This window comes from Myxine glutinosa, chromosome 2 (genome assembly GCF_964187855.1).
Source record: "Myxine glutinosa chromosome 2, kmMyxGlut1.1, whole genome shotgun sequence".
NCBI classification, from domain to species: domain Eukaryota; kingdom Metazoa; phylum Chordata; class Myxini; order Myxiniformes; family Myxinidae; genus Myxine; species Myxine glutinosa.
This window is the reverse complement of record NC_136262.1, coordinates 160,136,503-160,157,357: the sequence shown is the minus strand read 5'-3', so window position 1 is coordinate 160,157,357 and position 20,855 is coordinate 160,136,503. Positions and strand designations below refer to the sequence as shown.

The window sequence follows — 20,855 nt, the reverse complement described above, 5'->3', positions numbered from 1 at the left end:
CTGGATTATGGAGTCATCGTAGGCTTGAAGTGTAGATTGCGCAGAGTTGAATGGGCAAGACGAAAAATACTTGTGGTAGAGATTGTCACATTGGAGACTTTTACCCCTACATCAATGAGTAGCGATACCGAAATCCCCGCGATATCAACTTCACTCCTTGAAGTTTCCTCCTTGCTGTAGACGGGAAGGCATTTTGTCTGCAATGGTGTACACTGTGTGTTGTCTTTCAACATCAGAAGCACTTGGTTCATCAACCGGATGAACGCTTGATGTTCGCTTATCCGATGACCTGCATACCTGTGCAAAATATCTACCCTCGCCTGTGGAGACGAGGGTATCGCATGTGAGTCCGTTTGTCTGTCTGTTTGTCTGTCTGTCTGTCTGTCCGCACAGAATAAAGATGATTTTCTCTGCAACCGTTGTTCCGATTGGCAGGAAATGTTCACCATGGTGCAACTCCACCTGTATAATTTTTTTAAAATAATTATGACGTCATAGGTCACATGGTTTGGCCGCCATCTTGGAAAAACCCAAAAAACTTTGCACCTCTATATCCAAAAGCGCTGAATAGAAAAAAATTGAGACATGGTTTATTGTAAATAACTCTCCATGTGGAATAAAATATGTTAATGAAGATGTCATAGGTGCCTCCATTATGACGTCATAATTCGACAAGTACAAAACATCGTCCGATCAAGATGAAATTTCTTGAGCATAATCTCGGGATAAATTGGTGGAGAAAAATAATAATAATAACGTTATCGGTCACGTGGTTCGGGCGCCATATTTGTTTTAACACAAAAGCATTTAAAAAACACTGAAAACATATCCTGGCGTGGGTCTGCAATCTCTGATTGCTCTTTCTTGTTCATTTTGTAGCAAGCACTGCACTGTTTTTCCACTTGCATGGCATTGTTCTTTGACGCCATGTTGTTGACTGTAAGGTTGACACCGCTTTGTTTGAGGTACATCGTAGGGCGTGGATGGAGCTGCGGTTGGTGGTTGGTTCGAAGCCCTTGTATCTGAGCTGTCTGCAACCATGGTTCCTGTTGCATTCCTGGTGCTGAGGTTGCTGGAGTTGTTTTAATTAGCTTGGAATCCATCATTGTTGATGCTATCTGGAAAGCTAGGGCTGTAGCCTTCTCTAATGTGTCTATCATCCTCCATCAGCAACCATTCCTGAATACGAAGATTGGAAGTCTTTTCTATGAGCTGATCTCTGCTGATCTCATCTGTTAAACCCCAAATTACAGGTAGCAGCCAGTTCAGAGAGTGAAGCAACATATTGTTGGACAAGTTCACCATTCCCCTGATAGCGCTGGTGGAATTGATACCCTTCAATCATGGCACTCTTTTTCGGCCCAAAAAGTGCACTCAAGTGCACTCACCACCTTTTTGACTTAGTTGTTTCGGATATTAGCTGAGCGAACACACATTGGCCCTCAGTGCCCAAGCAGTGAATTAACATCCGCTTATGAGTGCCAGTGACATTCGTGTCGTCTAGGATCTTTCAAGGAGGTTTGAAAAGATGCAATCCATCGAGGTCATGGAAGAGAAGCAATCCAATAACTAGAGAGGCCAAGAAGGGAGGTGGAGCTGTTAACTGTAAACCGGCCATCCTCGTCGCCAAATATATTGTAGATTTGCTCATCGACTTTGCGAAGATTCGACAAGCTATTGACAGCACCCTGAGCAAATTACAAATTAACTTACTTAACCTTAGTCGAATGTCACACCTGATCAGCCAGTTCGTTAAAGATTTGAACCAAACTTCCCCTGACCAACCCCACAAGAACATGGGACTTCAAACAAAGCATAACGTGATCTTTCACCGGCCATGACTCTTCAATCATGTAACAATGAGGAAGTAAGGATGAGTCGACGAGAGGTTTCACTGTACTGTTATAAATATTTTTAAAAATATATATATATATATATGGGAGAAGCTCGGGCACCTCAACGGACCCCGGGCCCCAGTAGTACCCCCAACCATCCCTCTCACCTGGGTACAACAACCACATAAAAACTCTGAACAGCTTCTTGCTCGAGAGCTTCTCCGCTCACAAGAACACACTTGTTTGATTTTCTTGAAGAACCCTTTGCAAGGCCAAAGGCAAAACAAAAGTGTAAATTCACTGCAGAACTTCAGAAAAAATTCCCATGTTTTCAAAGTGGTCGAGAAGAATGGGAAGCTTGAATAAATTTGAATGAACTTGAATGGGAAGAGTGCCTGGTATTTAGAGCTGATACGACTACATACGTCCATGGCCAAATAAAGGTGCTTTTGATTTACAATATCATGTGGACTCGGCCAAGCACAATATTTCCAGTAATAATTCAGTATTCAGACTGAAAAACAGAGGTTTGCAGTCAAAATTAATCGATGTCCGGAACACACCGAATGACACTACCGATACGATTGCTCAATATGTAAAGGAAACTTCTCCGGAGTGTCCTCTTTTGAGTCTCCTCTTTTTTTCAGTGTCCCTCTCGGGAGTGTCCTCTTTTTCTGGAGTCTCCTCTTTTTCCAAAGTGTCCTTCTCCGGAGTGTCCTCTTTTGTCCCTCTTCATTTTGAGAAGATGAAGGGATGGGGAAATGAGTGAGCAAGCACTAATATAAGAGTTTGGAATTTTTTCTGATGTTGTTGTTGGTCGTTAAGTTTTTTTCCTGATTAAAGAAGGAGAGGTATGTTGTTTTTATTTTTGAGGGAGGAGGGAAATTGGATTGAGGTTAGGGATCAAAATTAACATCAGTAAGAAGACCTGGGAGTAAAAGGAGCGAAAACGAGGCAAAATACAGTGGCCATGAAGGGGTCATGTCAGTCACAATCCATCCAAGGTTCTCTTCACTTTGAAGTAGTTTTAGTGATCTGCTACATTGATAGCCTGCCATCAATTTCATGGTGATTTGGAGATATATCCCATGGATGTACATCTGATGGTGGCCGCATATGTTTTTTCTTTCTATCCCGAACAGCCTCTCTCTGCACTAAACCTCTCTACTGCCTGCCCCTCCCTTTCCCCTCCCTCCCCCATCCCCGGGCAATGCCAGTATAGAGTGAAGTGGTAGACTCGTCTAATGGTAGACTCGTGCACTTTGACATCAACAGTGGCAAGAGCCACCTGTAGGTCCCGTGATGACATTCTGGGGTTCTTAGAGACTTCTTTCAGCATCTTGCGGTCTGCTCTCGGGCTGAACTTGCTGGGGCGGCCTGGCCTGAACAAGTCGGCAGTTGTTTGGAATCTTCTCCACTTGTAGATGATCTTCCAGACAGTCGAATGATTGATTTCAAATTGTTTGGAGATCTTTTAAAATCCCTTCGCAGACTCGTAGGCATCTATAAACGTCTTTCTGAAGGCCTCAGAGAGCTCTTTTGATCTAGGCATGGTGACGCCGCACACTTCAACAACAAAGAGCAAACCAATTACAGTGCCTTCAGAAAGTATACACACCCCTTCACATTTTTCAGATTTTTGTGTTTCTCTGATGCTCTGAATCTCTGATACAGCCTGAATTTAAAATGGGTTAATTAAATTGAGATGTTTTGTCACTGATCAAAACATATATAATACCTCATAATGTCAAAGTGGGAAAAAAAAATTCAGACATTTTTACAAATTATTTAAAAATGAAATACAGAAATATCTAATTTATATAAGGATTCAAACCCCTTGGTCAATACTTCATAGAAGCGCCTTTGGCAGCGATTACAGCTTGAGTTTTCTTGTGTATGTCTGTATTAGCTTTTCACATCTGGATTTGGGGAGTTTTTCCCATTCTTCCTTGCAGAATTGCTCAAGCTTTGCCACGTAGGATGGGGAGTGTCGGTGAACAGCAATCTTTAAGTCTTTTCACAGATTCTCAATGGGAGCTGTGGCTGGGCCACTCAAGGACTTTCACGTTCTTGTTCTAAAGCCATTCCAATGTTACTTTGCCGATACGCATGGGGTCATTGTACTGTTGGAATGTAAATCTTCGTTGCAGTCTGAAGTCGTTTGCACTCGAAAGCAGGTTCTCCTCAAGGATTTGCCTGTATTTGGCTCCATTCATTGTTCCCTCTATCCTTGCAAGTCTCCCAGTCCCTGCCACTGAAAAGCATCCCCATAGCATGATGATGCCATCACCATACTTTATGTTAGGGTTGATGTTAGATGGGTGATTAGCTGTGCTCGGTTTCTGTCAGACTTAGCATTTTGCATTCAGGCCAAAGAGTTCAATTTTCGTCTCATTAGACCACAGAATATTTTGCCTCATGCTCTGAGTCTTTCCTGTGCCTTTATGTAAACTCCAGGTGTGCTGTCATGTGCCTTTTTCTCAGGAGTGGCTTGTGTCTGGCCACTCTCCCATAAAGCCTCGATTTGTGAAGTGCAGCAGAGGCTGTTGTATTTCCGGGAGGTTCTCCCATCTCAGCCAAGGAATTCTGTAGTTCTGTCAGAATGTTCATTGGGTTCTTGGTCACCTCCATGACCAAGGTTCTTCTTGCTTGGTTGCTCAGTTTGGTCGGGCGGCCAGCTCTAGGAAGAGTCTGGGTAGTTCCATATTCTTTGCATTTTCCTAATGATGGAGCTCACTGTGATCTTGGTAACTTTCAACACTCTATAAATTGTTTTATACTCTTCCTCAGATCTATGCCTCCTCAAAATTCTATCTCGGAGTTCTATCGACAGTTCCTTGGACTTCATGGTGGAGTTTCTGCTCTGACATGCCATGTCAACTCTGGGAGCGTATATATAAAGGTGTGTTTCTTTCTAAATAATGTCCAATCAATTGAAATGGTCACACGTAGACTCCAATCAAGTTGTCGAGACATCCTGGATGCACCTGAGCTCAATTTGGAGTGTCATGGAAAGGGGGTTGAATACTTTTTGACTCAAGATATTTCAGCTTTTCATTTTAAATTAATTTGTGAAAAATTATTGGAAAAAAGAAAACGCCATCATGGGGTATTATTTGTATATTTTGACAAAAATCTAAATTTAATACATTTTAAATTCAGGCTGTAACACAACAAAATATGAAAAAAGTAAAAGGGTGTGAATACTTTCTGAAGGCACTGTCCTGTTTCAGCCGACAGGGCACTCCTGCCACACATCAAAGCTATCTCTCCTTCCCCTTATTCTACTCCTACTTCGTCTCCGATGGCAGCGTTGATCCTCCATCAAACCCAATTACTCCAGCCAATCGTAACAGCACTGCGTGTCCACTCCTCTCAGGTCCTTATCGCAGTACAGACACCAGTATTATGTGGGATGAGGAGGGTAAAGGTTTGTATTCCAATCCTGACATTTGTTAAGGTCTATGTCAGGGGGTGTTTTATCCGCACTCCTGACATATCCACACTACGGACACCAATTGTTATGGGTGATAGGATTGTAACCATGGACCCAAATGTCACTTCCCACTCTGGGTGTTACAGGGTGAACCAGCAACCCTAGATCCTCAGCTACAATGAGCCAATGAGGTAATTAAACAATGAGGTAAAATAAATGTAATGGAATATAAGTCACCTCACACTGGACACACGCACAGACGGGGAGAGCGACAAAACCGGGTGACTTATCTCTGGTGGTGGTAGCCTGAGAAGGGACGATGGGCACGGTGCAGCCACGTGCAGGTGATTAAGAGGTGATGGGCAGAGGATGTGATGGGCATGGTGATGATGAGACAGCAGGACGATGAAGACGTGATGAAGAAATGAGCAGTATGATAAACAGGCAGCAGGAAAAACAAATACAGGCCCAGGGTGAAGGCAGGCAGGCAAGATGACCTCTCCTTTAAGCCTTCCACCCTCTTAGCACACTCCAATCTTTTCAGACCACTCTCAGTTCACCTCAGACTCACAAGCTCTTCTCAGAACCGTTCTCAATCCTCCAAGCACACCTAATCAAGCTACTGGCTCCTCCCTCGTTTCCCCGGGCAATTCTCTGCCCCCTCCTCAGAACTCCACGATCACTCGCTTGTCACAAGCTCCTCCCCCTTCTCCTCAGAACGAGCACAATCCTCTTGCACCTTTTGTTAGCTTCTCCCTTGTTTCCCCGCCATCTATTACAAAGTACCACCCTCCATATACTGTATGGTACACATTTAACAGGCAGTCCTTAGGCTGACATGTCCCTCCTTATTACATCGATAATGGCCACCTACTCGCACACAGACCATGCTACTCCATACAGTTCTATCTCTGCTAAGGTATCACGAACCCCCTCCCCCAATAAACGTAACAATATATTAGGTTAGATTCGGCGGCAACCTCCAGTCTAGGTAACTTTCTACCACCCTCCCATCTACCCTGCACCACCCCTCCCTCCCCCTCCTCTCTTTCCTCCCCTGCTCTCTTACCCTCCCCTCCTGTCTCGCTCTCCACTACTCCTCTCTCTCCCTCCTCTTTCCTCCTCATCCTCTCTCTCCCCCTCCCTCCCTCCTCTCCTCTCTCCCTCTGTCCTACTCTATCCCTTCTCCCCTCCTCTCTCCCCCCTTTTCTCCTCTCCACCCCTCCCATCCTCTCTCCCCCCCCCCCTCCCCTCTATCTCCCCACCTCTCCTCTCTCCTCCTCCTCTCCTCTCTCTCCCCGTCCCCTCCTCTCCCTCCTCTCCTCCTCTCCTCTCCTCTATCCTCCTCCTCGCCTCCTCTCCTCTCTCTCCCTCCCCTACTCTCTCTCCCCTCCTCTTTCTCCCTCTTCTCCTCCTCTTTACCTCCTCTCCTCCTCTCCTGTCCTCTCTCTCTCCCTCACCTCCTCTCTCTATCCCCTCCCCTCCTCTCCACCCTTACCATGCTCTCTCTCTCTCTCTCTCTCTCTCTCTCTCTCTCTCTCTCTCACCTCCTCTCCTCTATCCCCTCCCCCCTCTTTCTCGCCTCCTCCCTCTTTCTCCCCTCTTCTCTATCTCCTCTCCTCTCCACCCCTCCTCTCCCCTACCTCCTCCTCCTCTCTTTCACTCTCTTCCACTCATCTCTTTCCTCTTTCCTATCCCCTCTCCTCTCTCTCCTTCTTCTCTCTTCCTCCTCTCCCTCCCTCGATATATACTATATACATATATATCTGCTCGTCCATGACATATGAAAAGAGAAGGATATACAACATTTGGCCTGATGTATCAAATAGTTCTGTCTATGTACGTGGTGTAGAAAGAAGATGAAAATATCTATATACTTAACTTGTGGAAGAGGGAAGACATGGATGGTATAATGAATGGATAAAGAAGCAAATTCACTCTGTGTTTCAGCCATTTGTTTTGTTAGCTTGAGATCACTGTGTTTGATTTACAGGCTCCGAACAAGGTCCAAATGGGTTCTGAATTGGCTGAGATTTTATATCGTATTCTCATCATTTCAGGTTCAAATCCACAGGGAAGACAATGACAAATCACCCAGTGAACGTCTTTTCCTACGATCCTCTTTAGCCATTATTACATTAGGGAATGGTGCTTGGAGTTTCCGTGCAGGAGATAACCCATGATGGTAAACTGTGTTATGCAGCGCACATTTTAACATTTGAATGATTACGGAGTCGATCCTTCACTGCAGCCAACACAGTGTAATGGACACGTGGAATAAAACGGATTTGGCAGCGTATGGGGGCGTGGTTTCGCCGTTGAGCTTATCAGGGGGCGTGGATTAGCGGTTGAGCGCGTAATGGGCGTGGCTTAGCGGCTGAGGGCCGAGTTACAGAGGAAGAGGAGGAGGAAAGAAAAAGAAAGATATTACACATATCGCTTCGTAGGGCTATCTGTCGCCCCCGTGCCTTCTTCCCGACAATGGTTCGCAGGGTTGTCGCCGACGTCCGCGTGCAGGACTTCCAGAAGCGCAGAGCGCCGAGCAAACACTACGTGAGTGCGGCCCGGCGAGGGCAGACGCTCCGCGCGGGCTGTGATTCCGGCACAGCTTCCGATCTTTCTTTTCCTTTGTCGTTTCCTTTCTTTTTATCATCACTATTCTTCCTCTTCCTCCTCATCCTCTTCTTCGTCCTTTTCTTTTACCATCGCCAACATTTGTATGGGTTCGGGTTTTATTCATTCTTTCGCTAATCAATCATCGAACTCATTCTCTCGCCTCTTGGAGAACAAAGTATTTGCTGTTTGATGAATGTTGAGTGCAGAATGAGCGTTGTCCGTGCGGGATGATAATGCTGTGTGAACGTAAGGACTAAGGGTTCATAGCGTTCTGCACGACCCTCTTGCGGACATCTGCTGTAAAATAGACAAACTTTCACAAAGCCCGGACACGTGTGAGCTGCTCTTGGTGATTTGTCCGTGGGAAGTGATGCGTTTGGTTTGGGACATTATGCTATCAGGGTTTGCTTGGTGAAGGACACTTTAATATACCAAGATGAACGACAGACTGAATGTAACCTTTTATTCTCGTATGGAGTAACATTTTGGGATCATGAAAGGATTAGCAACATTTCTGTAATTTGAAAAGTTTATAATTTGGTCGTTGTTTACATTCACAGTCAAACACTGAGTATCTTGTATTATCCGAAATAAAACGGTATACAGACAAAAACAACAACAACAACAACAACATATATATATATATATATATATATATATATATATATATATATATATATATATATATATATACTGTATATATATATATATATATATATATATATATATATATATATATATATATATATATATATATATATATAATATAAAACTAAATGAATGGTTAGGGTGGTGGGCTTGGGATCCTAGGATCCTGGGTTCGAATCCCGGTAAGCTGCTGAATTAATACCAGGTGGGGTTGACTTAGCCTGTCATCCTTCTGAGGTCGGCAAATTGAGTACCAGGGTACTGGGTCCACTCTCAAGGAGGTTGGTGGCAGGATTTGCACTCCGCCGGCCGCCGTAAAAAACACCTAATTTCGTAGCACACACAGTGATGTGTCGGGATGGTGTTGAGGAGTCGTCCAAGGACGCAGCGACATGCTGATCCAGCATAGGCTCCCATATGTATATATGTGTCCAGAATTCTAAAACCATGAAACTTTGCATGTCAAAACTTTGCATGCATACTCCAAGGTATTGTATGAATGAAAACTCGGTCTTTGGGTATTAAAACAAAAAACCCCCAAAAGAACCAGAAAATGCTCACCAAAAACCCCAACAAGTCTTACTAAAATGGCGGCCCATGAGTGAATGGTGTAAGGAGGGCCATGGGTTCCGTGTCATCAAGTGTCGTAAGGAGGGCCATGAGTTTGTGTGAGGGAAAGACGTAAGGAGGGCTGTGAGATATTATGTGGTGTACGGTGTAAGGAGGGCCGTGATTGGTTCCGAGTGAGTGAATGGCATAAGGAGGGCCCTCCCTTCCCCTCCTTCCTCCTGTGCTCCCCCTCTCCCACCCATTCCCCCTACCTTCCCTTCCCTTACCATACCCCCGCTTCCCCTCCCGCCTCCTCCCCTCCTCTCTCTCCCCTCTGCTTTCCTCTCCCCTTTCTTCCTTCTCTCGCCCTCCCTCTTCCCTACCCCCTCCCTGTTCCCCTTCCCCATACTCCCCCTCCCACTCTCCTATCACCCCTGTCGCCTTTCCTTTCCCCCTTCCTCCTTCCCCGTCCTCCACCCCGAGGGGGTCCTCTCTATTCCCCCCTCCTTCCATCTCCCCTCTTCTCCTTCCCTGTTCCCGTACCACTCCCCCCACCCTCCCCCTCCCGCTCCACTCCACTCCATCCTCCATTCCTCCTCCCTTTCCTTCCCTTTCCACCTCCCCTCCCACCTACTTTCCCCTCTCCACTTCCCTCCCCTCTTCTCCCCTCCCCTCCTCTCCCCTCCCCTCCTCTCTCCCCCACTATCTCGTCATATTCCTGGTATGATATTCCTCTGGGTTACTTTTGCTAGTCCTTACTATAATTCACTGACTGGTGTTTTTGTGTTTGTTGAGCTACTCCTCCTACAGTTGTGGCCCGAATACATCAAGACTTGCTACATAGGATCAGCATGACCCCAATTAGTATATAGGGGTGTTTTTATCTATGCCGGTGGTATCTGGGGGTGGGGGAGGGAGGGGCGGAGGGCGGGAGGTGGGGTGATAGCGGAGGGGTTCGCCAATTCTCTATATAAATGTGTATGTTTTCCAGTGCAGTGAGGTGTTTTGAATTATAAGTAGTGGGCATGTTTTTGCTTTATGCACGTAACCCGGGTTTTTTCCGGGAGCGAGTGAGGGAGCTGTCATTTGCCAAAAATATTGCAACCCTTGCACTTTTTTCAAATAATGCACCATTTCAAAACCACCACTTTAAATTAAAAAATATTTTAGAATACACATATGTATTTCTTTGGTTTGCAGTGGAACAAAAAAAAAAAAAGCAAAAAATAATAATAAATCTTAGCTTATTCCACACAGAAATCCTAAAATGGCCCGGACAATATTATTGGCACCTTTTAGAAGTTGTTAGAGATAATTCGATTTCAAGCAGGTGATTCTCCTTTACTTTGGAATTGAACTCACCTATGGTGAGTTGCAGGTGGCTGCAATATAAAAATCACTCATTCAACCAGTTTGAATAGAGAAAAGGAGTTATTCTGCTGTTTTGTTTGACAAATCATTCACTGTGTGTACCGCAATGAGCATGGAGAAAAAAGAAGAAAAAAAAACACCTTTAGATGCCATTTTTCCCCGCAAAGCGGGGGTTGGCCTTTTTCGGGCACCGTGGTTGTTGTTGTTTTTGTTGGTCCCCTTTTTGAAGCAATGTTTTACGGCCGGATGCCCTTCCTGCCGCCAACCCTGTTTGTCGCCTTTTACGACAAACAGGGAATTACCAGTGAACTGGTACTCAATTAGCCGACCTCGGAAGGATGACAGGCTGAGTCAACCCCCCTGGCGTTAATTCAGCGATCGACCGGGATTCGAACCCAGGATCCTAGGATCCTAAGCTGGCACCCTAGCCGCTAGCCCAACACCAGGCTCCAGGCAATGAGCATGGAGAAAAGAAAGAAAACCAGAGAATCGTCTGAGGAGGTCAGACACAAGATTGTAGCCAAGCATGGACAATCTCAAGGCTACAAGTCCATCTCCAGAGACCTTGATGTTCCTGTGTCCACCTCCGCCTTCTCCCCCTCCCCAAACACACTTCAAAAAGCACCCAGGAACGGTTCAAGACAAAATGCTGGACTGTTCTGAAGTGGCCAGCAATGAGTCCAGATCTAAATCCCATTGAACACCTGTGGGGAGATCTGAAAACAGCAGTTGGGAGAAGGCACCCTTCAAATCTGGGAGAACTGGGGCAGTTTGCACAAGAAGAGTGGGCCAAACTGCCAGTAGAGAGGTGTAGGAAGCTCATTCATGGCTATAGGAAGTGCTTGACTGCAGGTATTTTGTCCAAAGGTTGTGCGACCAAATATTTAATCTAAGGTGTCAATAATTTTGTCAATGCCATTTCTTTTTATTCTATGATTTAAAAGGATATATTAGGTTCAGAATCAAAAACAAAGGTTCTGTAATATTAACAGTGAAATGAAGATTTGTGGAGACCAAATACTTTGTCAATTTCAACTTATTTTGAGAGAAAATTGTGAGTTGTTTAAAAAAGTGCAAGGTGCCAATATTTTTGGCCATGACTGTATATAAAGCTCATTCTAACCATTCACTGACTGACTGATATTGATGTATGGTAGGTACCTTCTGGGTGACGTAGAAAGCTGACATTTGGCGTGCCGATGGACATCAAGGCCACAAAGCCGATGGACATTCAGGAGCAAGGTCCATGTCGATCGTATTTTAAATAATAATTGTATTGAGGAATTTCTGAAACCTCCTACCGACCCTACGACACCCACTGGGACCAAAAAACGTTCCACAGAAGGTTATTATATTTCCTTTTAGTGAAATATGCAACTGTAATGGTTACTAAATGTGTCCCCCTGTCATGTGACCAGATCCTTAACTCTGACTTGTGTACATTTGTGGGGGCATACGGACAAACAAACGCTGTTCTAGAGGCATTGCCCACGGGCTACGCCTAAAAAAAAAACCTCAATTAATATCTAGTATTTAAAAATAGTAATTTTTATATCTGCAAAATGTGAAATAAAAGCCTCAATGAAAAATTATGTTAAAAAAAACCCGTAAACGCGTCCATAAAAACTAAACGCTTAAAAAAAAACCTCTGACACCGAGCAGGTCAGTGATGCTTGCCTATAATCATAGAGCTCCTATTTAATATGTACCTATGTATGAAGCATGGTTCCTTATTGCTTACACTGTGTAAGCATCCCCACGTGTGTGTGTGTGTGTGTGTGTGTGTGTGTGTGTGTGTGTGTGTGTGTGTGTGTGTGTGTGTGTGTGTGTGTGTGTGTGTCTGTGTGTGCATACTGTGTGTGTGTGTGTGTGTGTATATATATATATATATATATATATATACACAGACTTGGCATTTAATATGGAATATATTTTTTTTCTTGACTTGGGTTTACTTTCTTAACTCAGTATATCAATCTGGTGAGTTTCTTTTACACTTTGGTGATTTATTTGTTAAAAGAACCATGTCACTGATTGTCTGTCGCAGTAAGAAGTCAACAACAGGATTATATCACAGGTGGCGTGGCAAAATGTACGGACAGGTGCATTTGATGATTGGCTTCACAGTCGGGTATACAAGGGTTGTTGCGTTCTGTATTAGTGGAAAACAACTGCTGCACGTCTCCAAAAGTTATTTCCGCTTCCTCTGGAGATGGTCCGTCAACTCGACAATGCTGTTTGTCATGGAGTGGTGGCTTTACGAAATTACGGCATGAAACAGTGTGCTATTGCTCGGCAGTATGGCATCACTCAAGGTCAGGTGTCAAAGATCCTGAAACGAAATGCTCAGAGGGGTGTCCCTACTCCAATACCGAGGCCAGGACGTCCCCGCAGAACCACAAGGAGGGATGATCGCCAGCTGCACCGGTTAGTCCGCAATGGCCGTACCAAGTCAGCTAATCGGCTTGGGGCTGAGTGGCAGCAACTGACAAATGTGCCTGTATCCAGAAGGCTATTCAACCAACTACTGGTTCAAGCAGGCTATCGTGCCAGGCGTCCCCTGAGAAAGCCACGCCTGACCAGACAACACCGCCAGCGCCTATTGCGGTGGGCCAGAGAGCACCGTCAATGGCAGCCAGGACACTGGAATCACGTGATCTTCAGTGACGAGTAGATTTCTGGTCTATCGTCAAGATGGCCGCGTCCGAGTGCGCAGACAAGTGCATGAAGCCTACAACAAAGATTGTATAGTGCCAAGAGTCCAAGCTGGAGGTGGTGGGGTGACCGTTTGGGCTGCTTTTCATGCAGGGGGAAAAACTGACCTGGTTGTTCTGAATGGAAACCTGAACCAGTTCAAGTACAGGGCCATTCTGGAAGAAACATTGCTTCCATTTGCTCGTGCAACCTTTCGAGGAAACTTTGTCTTCCAAGATCACAATGCACGGCCTCATCGTGCTCGCATGATCCAACACTTTCTTGCTGACCGACCGTGGTGTAGAGCATATGGAGTGGCCTGCCATGTCCCCAGATATGAATCCGATAGAGAACTTGTGGGCAGAATTAACGCGTCAAATCGACCACTTGGACCAGCAGCCGACCTCTGTGCGTGAATTGCAGCAGGCTATTGTCATTGCATGGCAAGCGATTCCTGTCCAAACCTTGGCAAATCTCGTGAACAGCATGCCTCAACGTGTACGTGCTCTCCTGAATGCTCGTGGGGGTTACACGAATTACTGAACTGTAATTTTACTGTCCGTAATCCCAGTCGTAATTTAACTTTTGTTTTTGTTAAAAAGAAATTTTGCTAATGTGCAAAATAAAGGGATACTTCTGGAAAACGTACAGAAGTTTAACACAGTACTGCCCATGAATTGAGTTCGATATCAGTTTACATCACTTTCAAGGATCAATTTATTTGTTTCGAAATGTCAAATGTGGTTTTTGTTTCTTTTCAAGGTCACATTAACAAAATCTAGAATAATTTCAACATAATTCCAATGAACTTTTGGTTCTAAGACATCTTGAAAAGTAAGTTCACCCCCAGAAAAAAATATTCCATATTAAATGCCAAGTCTGTATATACCCATACAGTGCATTCAGAAAGTATTCAGACCCTTTCACTTTTTTCACATTTTGTTATGTTGCAGCCTCGTTTAAATTCATTTTTTCCCTCATCAATCTGCACTCAATACCCCACAATGACAAAGAGAAAACAGAATTTTACAAAGTTTTGCAAATTTATTGAAAAGAAAAAACTGAAATATCACATTGACATAAGTATTCATACCCTTTGCTATGACACTTGAAATTTAGCTCAGGTGCCTCCCATTTCTCTTGATCATCTTTGAGATGTTTCTACACCTTGATTGGAGTCCACCTGTGGTAAATTCAATTGATTGGACATGATTTGGAAAGGCACACACCTGTCTATATAAGGTCTCACAGCTGACAATGCATATCAGAGCAAAAACCAAGCCATGAGGTCGAAGGAACTGCCTGCAGAGCTCAGAGACAGGATTGTGTCGAGGCACAGATTTGGGGAAGCCTACAAAAAAAATCCCTGCTGCATTGAAGGTTCCCAAGAGCACAGTGGCCTCCATAATTCTTAAATGGAAGAAGTTTTGAACAACCAGAACTCTTCCTAGAGCTGGCCGCCCGGCCAAACTGAGCAATCGGGGGAGAAGGGCCTTGGTAAGAAAGGTGACCAAGAACCCGATGGTCACTCTGGCTGAGCTCCAGAGATCCTGTGTGGAGTTGGGAGAAACTTCCAGAGGGACAACCATCACTGCAACACTCCACCGATCTGGGCTTTATCGCAGAGTGGCCAGACGGAAGCCTCTCCTCAGTGAAAGACACATGAAAGCCCGCTTGGAGTTTGCAAAAAAGCACCTATCGGACTCTCAGACTGTGAGAAACAAGATTCTGTGGTCGGATGAAACCAAGATTGAACTGTTTGGCCTCAATTCAAAGCATCATGTCTGGAGGAAACCAGGCACCGCTCATCACCTGCCCAATACCATCCCAACGGTAAAGCATGGTGGTGGCAGCATCATGCTGTGGGGGTGTTTTTCAGCAGCAGGGACTGGGGGACTGGTCAGGGTTGAGGGAACAATGAATGGAGCAAAGTACAGAGATATCCTTAATGAAAACCTGAAACAGAGCGCTTAGGACCTCAAACTGGGCCGAAGGTTCACCTTCCAACAGGACAATTACCCTAAGCACACAGCCAAGACAACGCAGGAGCGGCTTTGGGTCAACTCTGTGAAGGTTCTTGAGTGGCCCAGCCAGAGCCCTGACTTGAACCCAATCGAACATCTCTGGAGAGACCTGAAAATGGCTGTTCACCGACGGTCCCCATCCAACCTGACAGAGCTTGAGAGGATCTGCAGCAAAGAATGGCAGAAAATCCCCAAATCCAGGTGTGCAAAGCTTGTCGCGTCATACCCAAGAAGACTCGAGGCTGTAATCGCTGCCAAAGGTGCTTCAACAAAGTACTGAGTTAAGGGTCTGAATACTTATTTCAATGTGATATTTCAGTTTTTTCTTTTTAATAAATTTGCAAAACTTTCTAAAATCCTGTTTTCTCTTTGTCATTATGGGGTATTGAGTGTAGATTGATGAGGGAAAAAATGAATTTAAACGATTTCAGCATGAGGCTGCAACATAACAAAATGTGAAAAAAGTGAAGGGGTCTGAATACTTTCTGAATGCACTGTGTATGTGTGTATACACATAATAGCCTGAAAGTGTGTCGGGTGGTTTTTATTTTTATTTCGAGTTTTCTCATATCGTCTAAAACGAATTGATGAATTCATTTTTATTCAGTCCAAAAACCAACATGAACATAATGGAGTATAAAGGGTGTGACAGAAAAGAAAACTAACATCAAAAATGAATGCAGATGGTGAATCCCTCCTAACATACAAAATGGCAATCCAGAACCACTGGGCTGAATGCTGCTACGTTTATTTGGAGTGGGGGGAATAAGGGGATTGGGGTTGTACGAGGGACCTTGGCACCGAATGTGTTCAGGTAGGGTTTAGAAATTCTGGGGTTTATAAAGTACATACAGTATGTGATCGAATTTGTCAATTGCTGCATTGCTCGGAGTGACGACGGCGTGCACACACCAACGTTGCATCGCGCACGTGGCGCTCTTGTTGGCAACATGGCAGAGCCCGACTTTTTTCCATGCCCTGAGTGCGGAAAGTCCTGCAGATCAATTAATCAGGCTGCACAGCAACTTGTGGATACACATTTCATGAAAGGGAACAGACACATGAGATGGCTATCTTTGACAATGAGGGGGCAACTGCTGATTGATGACAAATTGATCAACCGAGTTACACAGTCGGACAATATAATTTTTCTTTATTACTTGCGAAATCGAAGATTTTTCAAGTATATTGGTCGGTTGTGTTTGTGGTTCTGTCTGTCTGTCTGTTTGTCTGTTTGTCACCGGCCTACAGGTCACAATTTTCAACCGATCTTCACGAAACTTCACCAAATGGTAGAGTTGGTCAAAAGCAAGAAGCCTATTGTTTTGGGGTCAATAGGTCAAAAGGTCAACATAGGCCAAAGGTCACCAACTTTGGCCAAATTTCTAAAATCCTCAATTTTCATCCAATTGACTTGAAATTTGAAGAGAACTTGCACATCTGGTCACTAAATTCAACCACCAAGTATTCTTGAGGTCAACATAGGCCAAAAGGTCAACATAGGCCAAATTTCCAAAATCCCCAATTTTCATCCGATTGACTTGAAAATTGAACAGCATTTGCATATCTGCTCACTGAATTCACCCACCCAGTATTTTTGAGGTCAACATAGGCCAAAAGGTCAACATAGGCCAAATTTCTAAAATCCTCAATTTTCATCCGATTGACTTGAAATTTGAAGAGGACCTGCATATCTGGTCACTGAATTCAACCACCAAGTATTCTTGAGGTCAACATAAGCCAAAAGGTCAACATAGGCCAAATTTCCAAAATCCCCAATTTTCATCCGATTGACTTGAAAATTGAACAGCATTTGCATATCTGCTCACTGAATTCACCCACCCAGTATTTTTGAGGTCAACATAGGCCAAAAGGTCAACATAGGCCAAATTTCTAAAATCCTCAATTTTCATCCGATTGACTTGAAATTTGAAGAGGACTTGCATATCTGGTCACTGAATTCAACCACCAAGTATTCTTGAGGTCAACATCTGCCAAAAGGTCAACATAGGCCAAATTTCTAAAATCCTCAATTTTCATCCAATTGACTTGAAATTTGAAGAGGACTTCCATATCTGGTCACTGAATTCAACCACCAAGTATTTTGGAGGTCAACATAGGCCAAAAGGTCAACATAGGCCAAATTTCTAAAATCCTCAATTTTAATCCAATTGACTTGAAATTTGAAGAGGACTTGCATATCTGGTCACTGAATTCAACCACCAAGTATTCTTGAGGTCAACATCGGCCAAAAGGTCAACATAGGCCAAATTTATAAAATCCTCAATTTTCATCCAATTGACTTGAAATTTGAAGAGGACTTCCATATCTGGTCACTGAATTCAACCACCAAGTATTCTTGAGGTCAACATCGGCCAAAAGGTCAACATAGGCCAAATTTCTAAAATCCTCAATTTTCATCCAATTGACTTGAAATTTGAAGAGGACTTCCATATCTGGTCACTGAATTCAACCACCAAGTATTTTTTAGGTCAACATAGGCCAAATTTCTAAAATCCTCAATTTTCATCCAATTGACTTGAAATTTGAAGAGGACTTCCATATCTGGTCACTGAATTCAACCACCAAGTATTTTTTAGGTCAACATAGGCCAAAAGGTCAACATAGGCCAAATTTCTAAAATCCCCAATTTTCATCCGATTGACTTGAAAATTGAACAGCATTTGCATATCTGCTCACTGAATTCACCCACCAAGTATTTTTGAGGTCAACATAGGCCAAATTTCTAAAATCCTCAATTTTCATCCAATTGACTTGAAATTTGAAGAGGCCTTGCACATCTGGTCACTGAATTCAACCACGTATTATATTTTAGGTAAACACAGGCCAAAAGGTCAACATAGGCCAAATTTCTAAAATCACCAATTTTCATTTGATTGACTTGAACTTCTAAGAGGATTATATATATATGGCCACTGAATTCAACCACCATCTATTTTTGAGGTCAACATAGGCCAAAAGGTCAACATAGGCCAAATTTTTAATATCCTCAATTTTCATAAGATTGACTTGAAAATTGAACAGCATTTGCACATTGAGTCACTAAATAGGGAAACTAACTATTTTTGAGGTCAAAAGGTCAAAGGTCAACTCAAGGTCAACCTTCCAAAATCATCATTTTTCATCTGAAAAATCGTCATTTTTCATCCTGTTGACCCGAGCTTTGATCAAGATTGTAAATTTTAATCTTCATGAAATGGACAATTTGCTGTATCAATGGAAAACTTTTTGGGGGGGGGGGGATTTTGCAAGTATCATGCTCCGCATGACGTCTTCTTGTTTATTTATTGCAACTTTCTGTCATAGCACTTGCTGTCTTGGAGTTACTAGGCCACAATGTGCAGTTTTTCTGAACACCCTGAAATTTGTACATGTTAAATATGCTTTCTTCTGTTCTATATGTTTTGTGGAGAGAGGGGCTATAATAAATAAATTACTCTTTGCAAGCTTACAGTGGAGTAAGCTTTTGTATGTTTATAATTTTATAGTAGAGTTGTGTGGTGTGAAGATGTACTGCAAGGGGTTGCGTGTGCCTCGTGCTGTGCGACAGGTGTACATAATCCGCGTGAGTTGGAGTGATGGCTCGACACACACGATCTACCGCCGCTACAGCAAGTTCTTCGACTTGCAGGTTTGTTTTACCATGCACTTGCTGAATTGTAGATGCAAACGGTGCTTGCGGTCTTCGTTAGTCACTATTCCCACTGGTATTTTATTACTTGCGTATATTTTGGAATTTTGTGGTTTTCCTGCTGGTTATGCAATATGCATAATGATTGCTGAGGGTAGAATGACGTACAGAGAAGGGAATGGCAGTTTAGAGTAGCTCACTTGAACACAGGAGTCTTGCTTCGTCATACCTGATGTCACTCTTGATCATTCCACTTGCCTTCCTGTTTGAAGGAAATGACTCATTGTGAATGTATGAATGTATGAATGTACACGGAGAGTTAGTCCTTCATTGATTATCTGTAAGCTCTATGCGATGCGTCCCTATGTGCTGAAAAGCACGACGGGTCCTAAGTAAAGTAAGTGTAAGCTCATATTGTGTAGGCAGGAAGTTCGACTCATGATTCGAGAAGGACATTGATCTGGGAGGTCAGTGGTTCGGTTCTGACACTGGTCCAGTCATACCACTCTTGCCGTCTCCTCACCCGATGCTCGGAATTTATGAGACTGAGCACGGTTAATATTAGGCCGACTGGTAAATTAGCGAGGGGTTCAAAACCCAGTAGTAAATGCTCATGGTCCTATGCACCCATTTTGGATCAGCAGTGTACATCTTTGTACATTTTTGTACATCAATCTTTCATTGCACATCCTGGTAAGCAAAAGTGACATTATCATGCGTGACTCACCAATAGTTTTATGGCCTGCCATGATGCACCGGAAATTTGCGCATAAGGATTCGGCCGGACATGGCAAAAATAATGGCAATGCTGTAGTTTTTAATTTTTAAGACTAGAGAAGTAAGCTATTTATTATGGAGTCACATTGTCAATTTTCACTGCAATGCCTCAAGCCCCTGGCACAATTTTCACGATTTGTTTGTTCTCGTTCACCTTTTTAGGCCTCACCATGCTTCCTCTCAACCTATCAATGCTTTACCATGTCATTGTTCAAACATGCCCCTTTCGAGCAGCCTCCCAACATTTATTCTGGGCTGCAATAGAGGATTCTGCCTCAGTTATGCAACCCAGGATTGTTAGCCTCACGCATTCCTGAAGGGATGGGAGAGGCTGTCAGTAATTGGTTTATATCGGTGAGCGTGTGAGTCCGCATGGATATGTCATGTCGTTCATTCTCAGACCTTCTGTAATGTATACGTATATTCCAGCGAGGATTTGTATTGTTTAATGCTTAGTCTTGTTGTTAACCTCCACCACCGAAGGTGGACGGAGGTTATGTTTTCAACCCTGTCTGTTTGTTACTTGCCGGAAAAGATTCCGTCAAGTATGTTGATCTGTTCGTTTGTCTGTCTGTCTGTCTGTCTGTCTGTTTGCAGCACTACGTCTACACCGTTGCACGTAGAAACGCCAAACTTTGCACACATATTTGTCTTGCCCTGGAATAGACTGTGCCCAATTGATGACGTCATCGGTCACGTGGTTCGGCCGCCATCTTGGAAAAACCGAAAAACTTTGCACCTCTATCCAGTAATACCCCGGCCTACGTCATTAATTGGTTCCATAAGCCGTGACGTAACTCGGTTTTTGACGTAAACCGGGCGTAATGTCTTATAAATGCCTTAAAATGAAGACAAACACCGTATGTTCGCTCTTTCGCGAGCCTCGATCTTGTATACAAAAAAAAAAAAAAAAAATTCGTAAAACTAGAGTAAATAACTGGAGGAGGCTGCGGCTTCACCCTGAATATTTGCCGCTCCCCGTCGGGAGTCCCTCCGTTGTTTTCTATCGGTCGGGTCTTCTCCACGAACGGGGTGACCGCCCCGGACGTGTAGACCGTGAGCTGGCTTGTGTGCCGAGTGGCTCCGCGGCCCGCTTCATCACGGCGTGCTTTACCCAACCTGTCCGGGCAGTTTCACCGGTGGTCGTGTCGTGTCGTCTGTGACGAACGAATGAGCTCAGGGTTCCGTGAACCCGGCCGCCCCGGGGATCGACGCTCGCCTCCGAGTCGGAGGCATGCCCCGTCTTTCCTCGA

At 44.0% G+C, this 20,855-nt stretch overlaps 1 protein-coding gene across 1 annotated transcript in view; it reads left to right on the top strand.

The window, feature by feature from the left end:
- Positions 1–7,627: 7,627 nt before the first annotated feature.
- Positions 7,628–20,855, top strand: part of LOC137421133 (SH3 and PX domain-containing protein 2B) — a 203,116-nt gene continuing 189,888 nt past the window's right edge. Inside the window, exons 1-2 of the mRNA XM_068106874.2 lie at positions 7,628–7,824; positions 18,745–18,825. Coding sequence (XP_067962975.2) covers positions 7,753–7,824; positions 18,745–18,825 — 153 coding nt within the window. The 5' untranslated portion in view covers positions 7,628–7,752. The remainder of the gene's footprint in view (positions 7,825–18,744; positions 18,826–20,855) is intronic.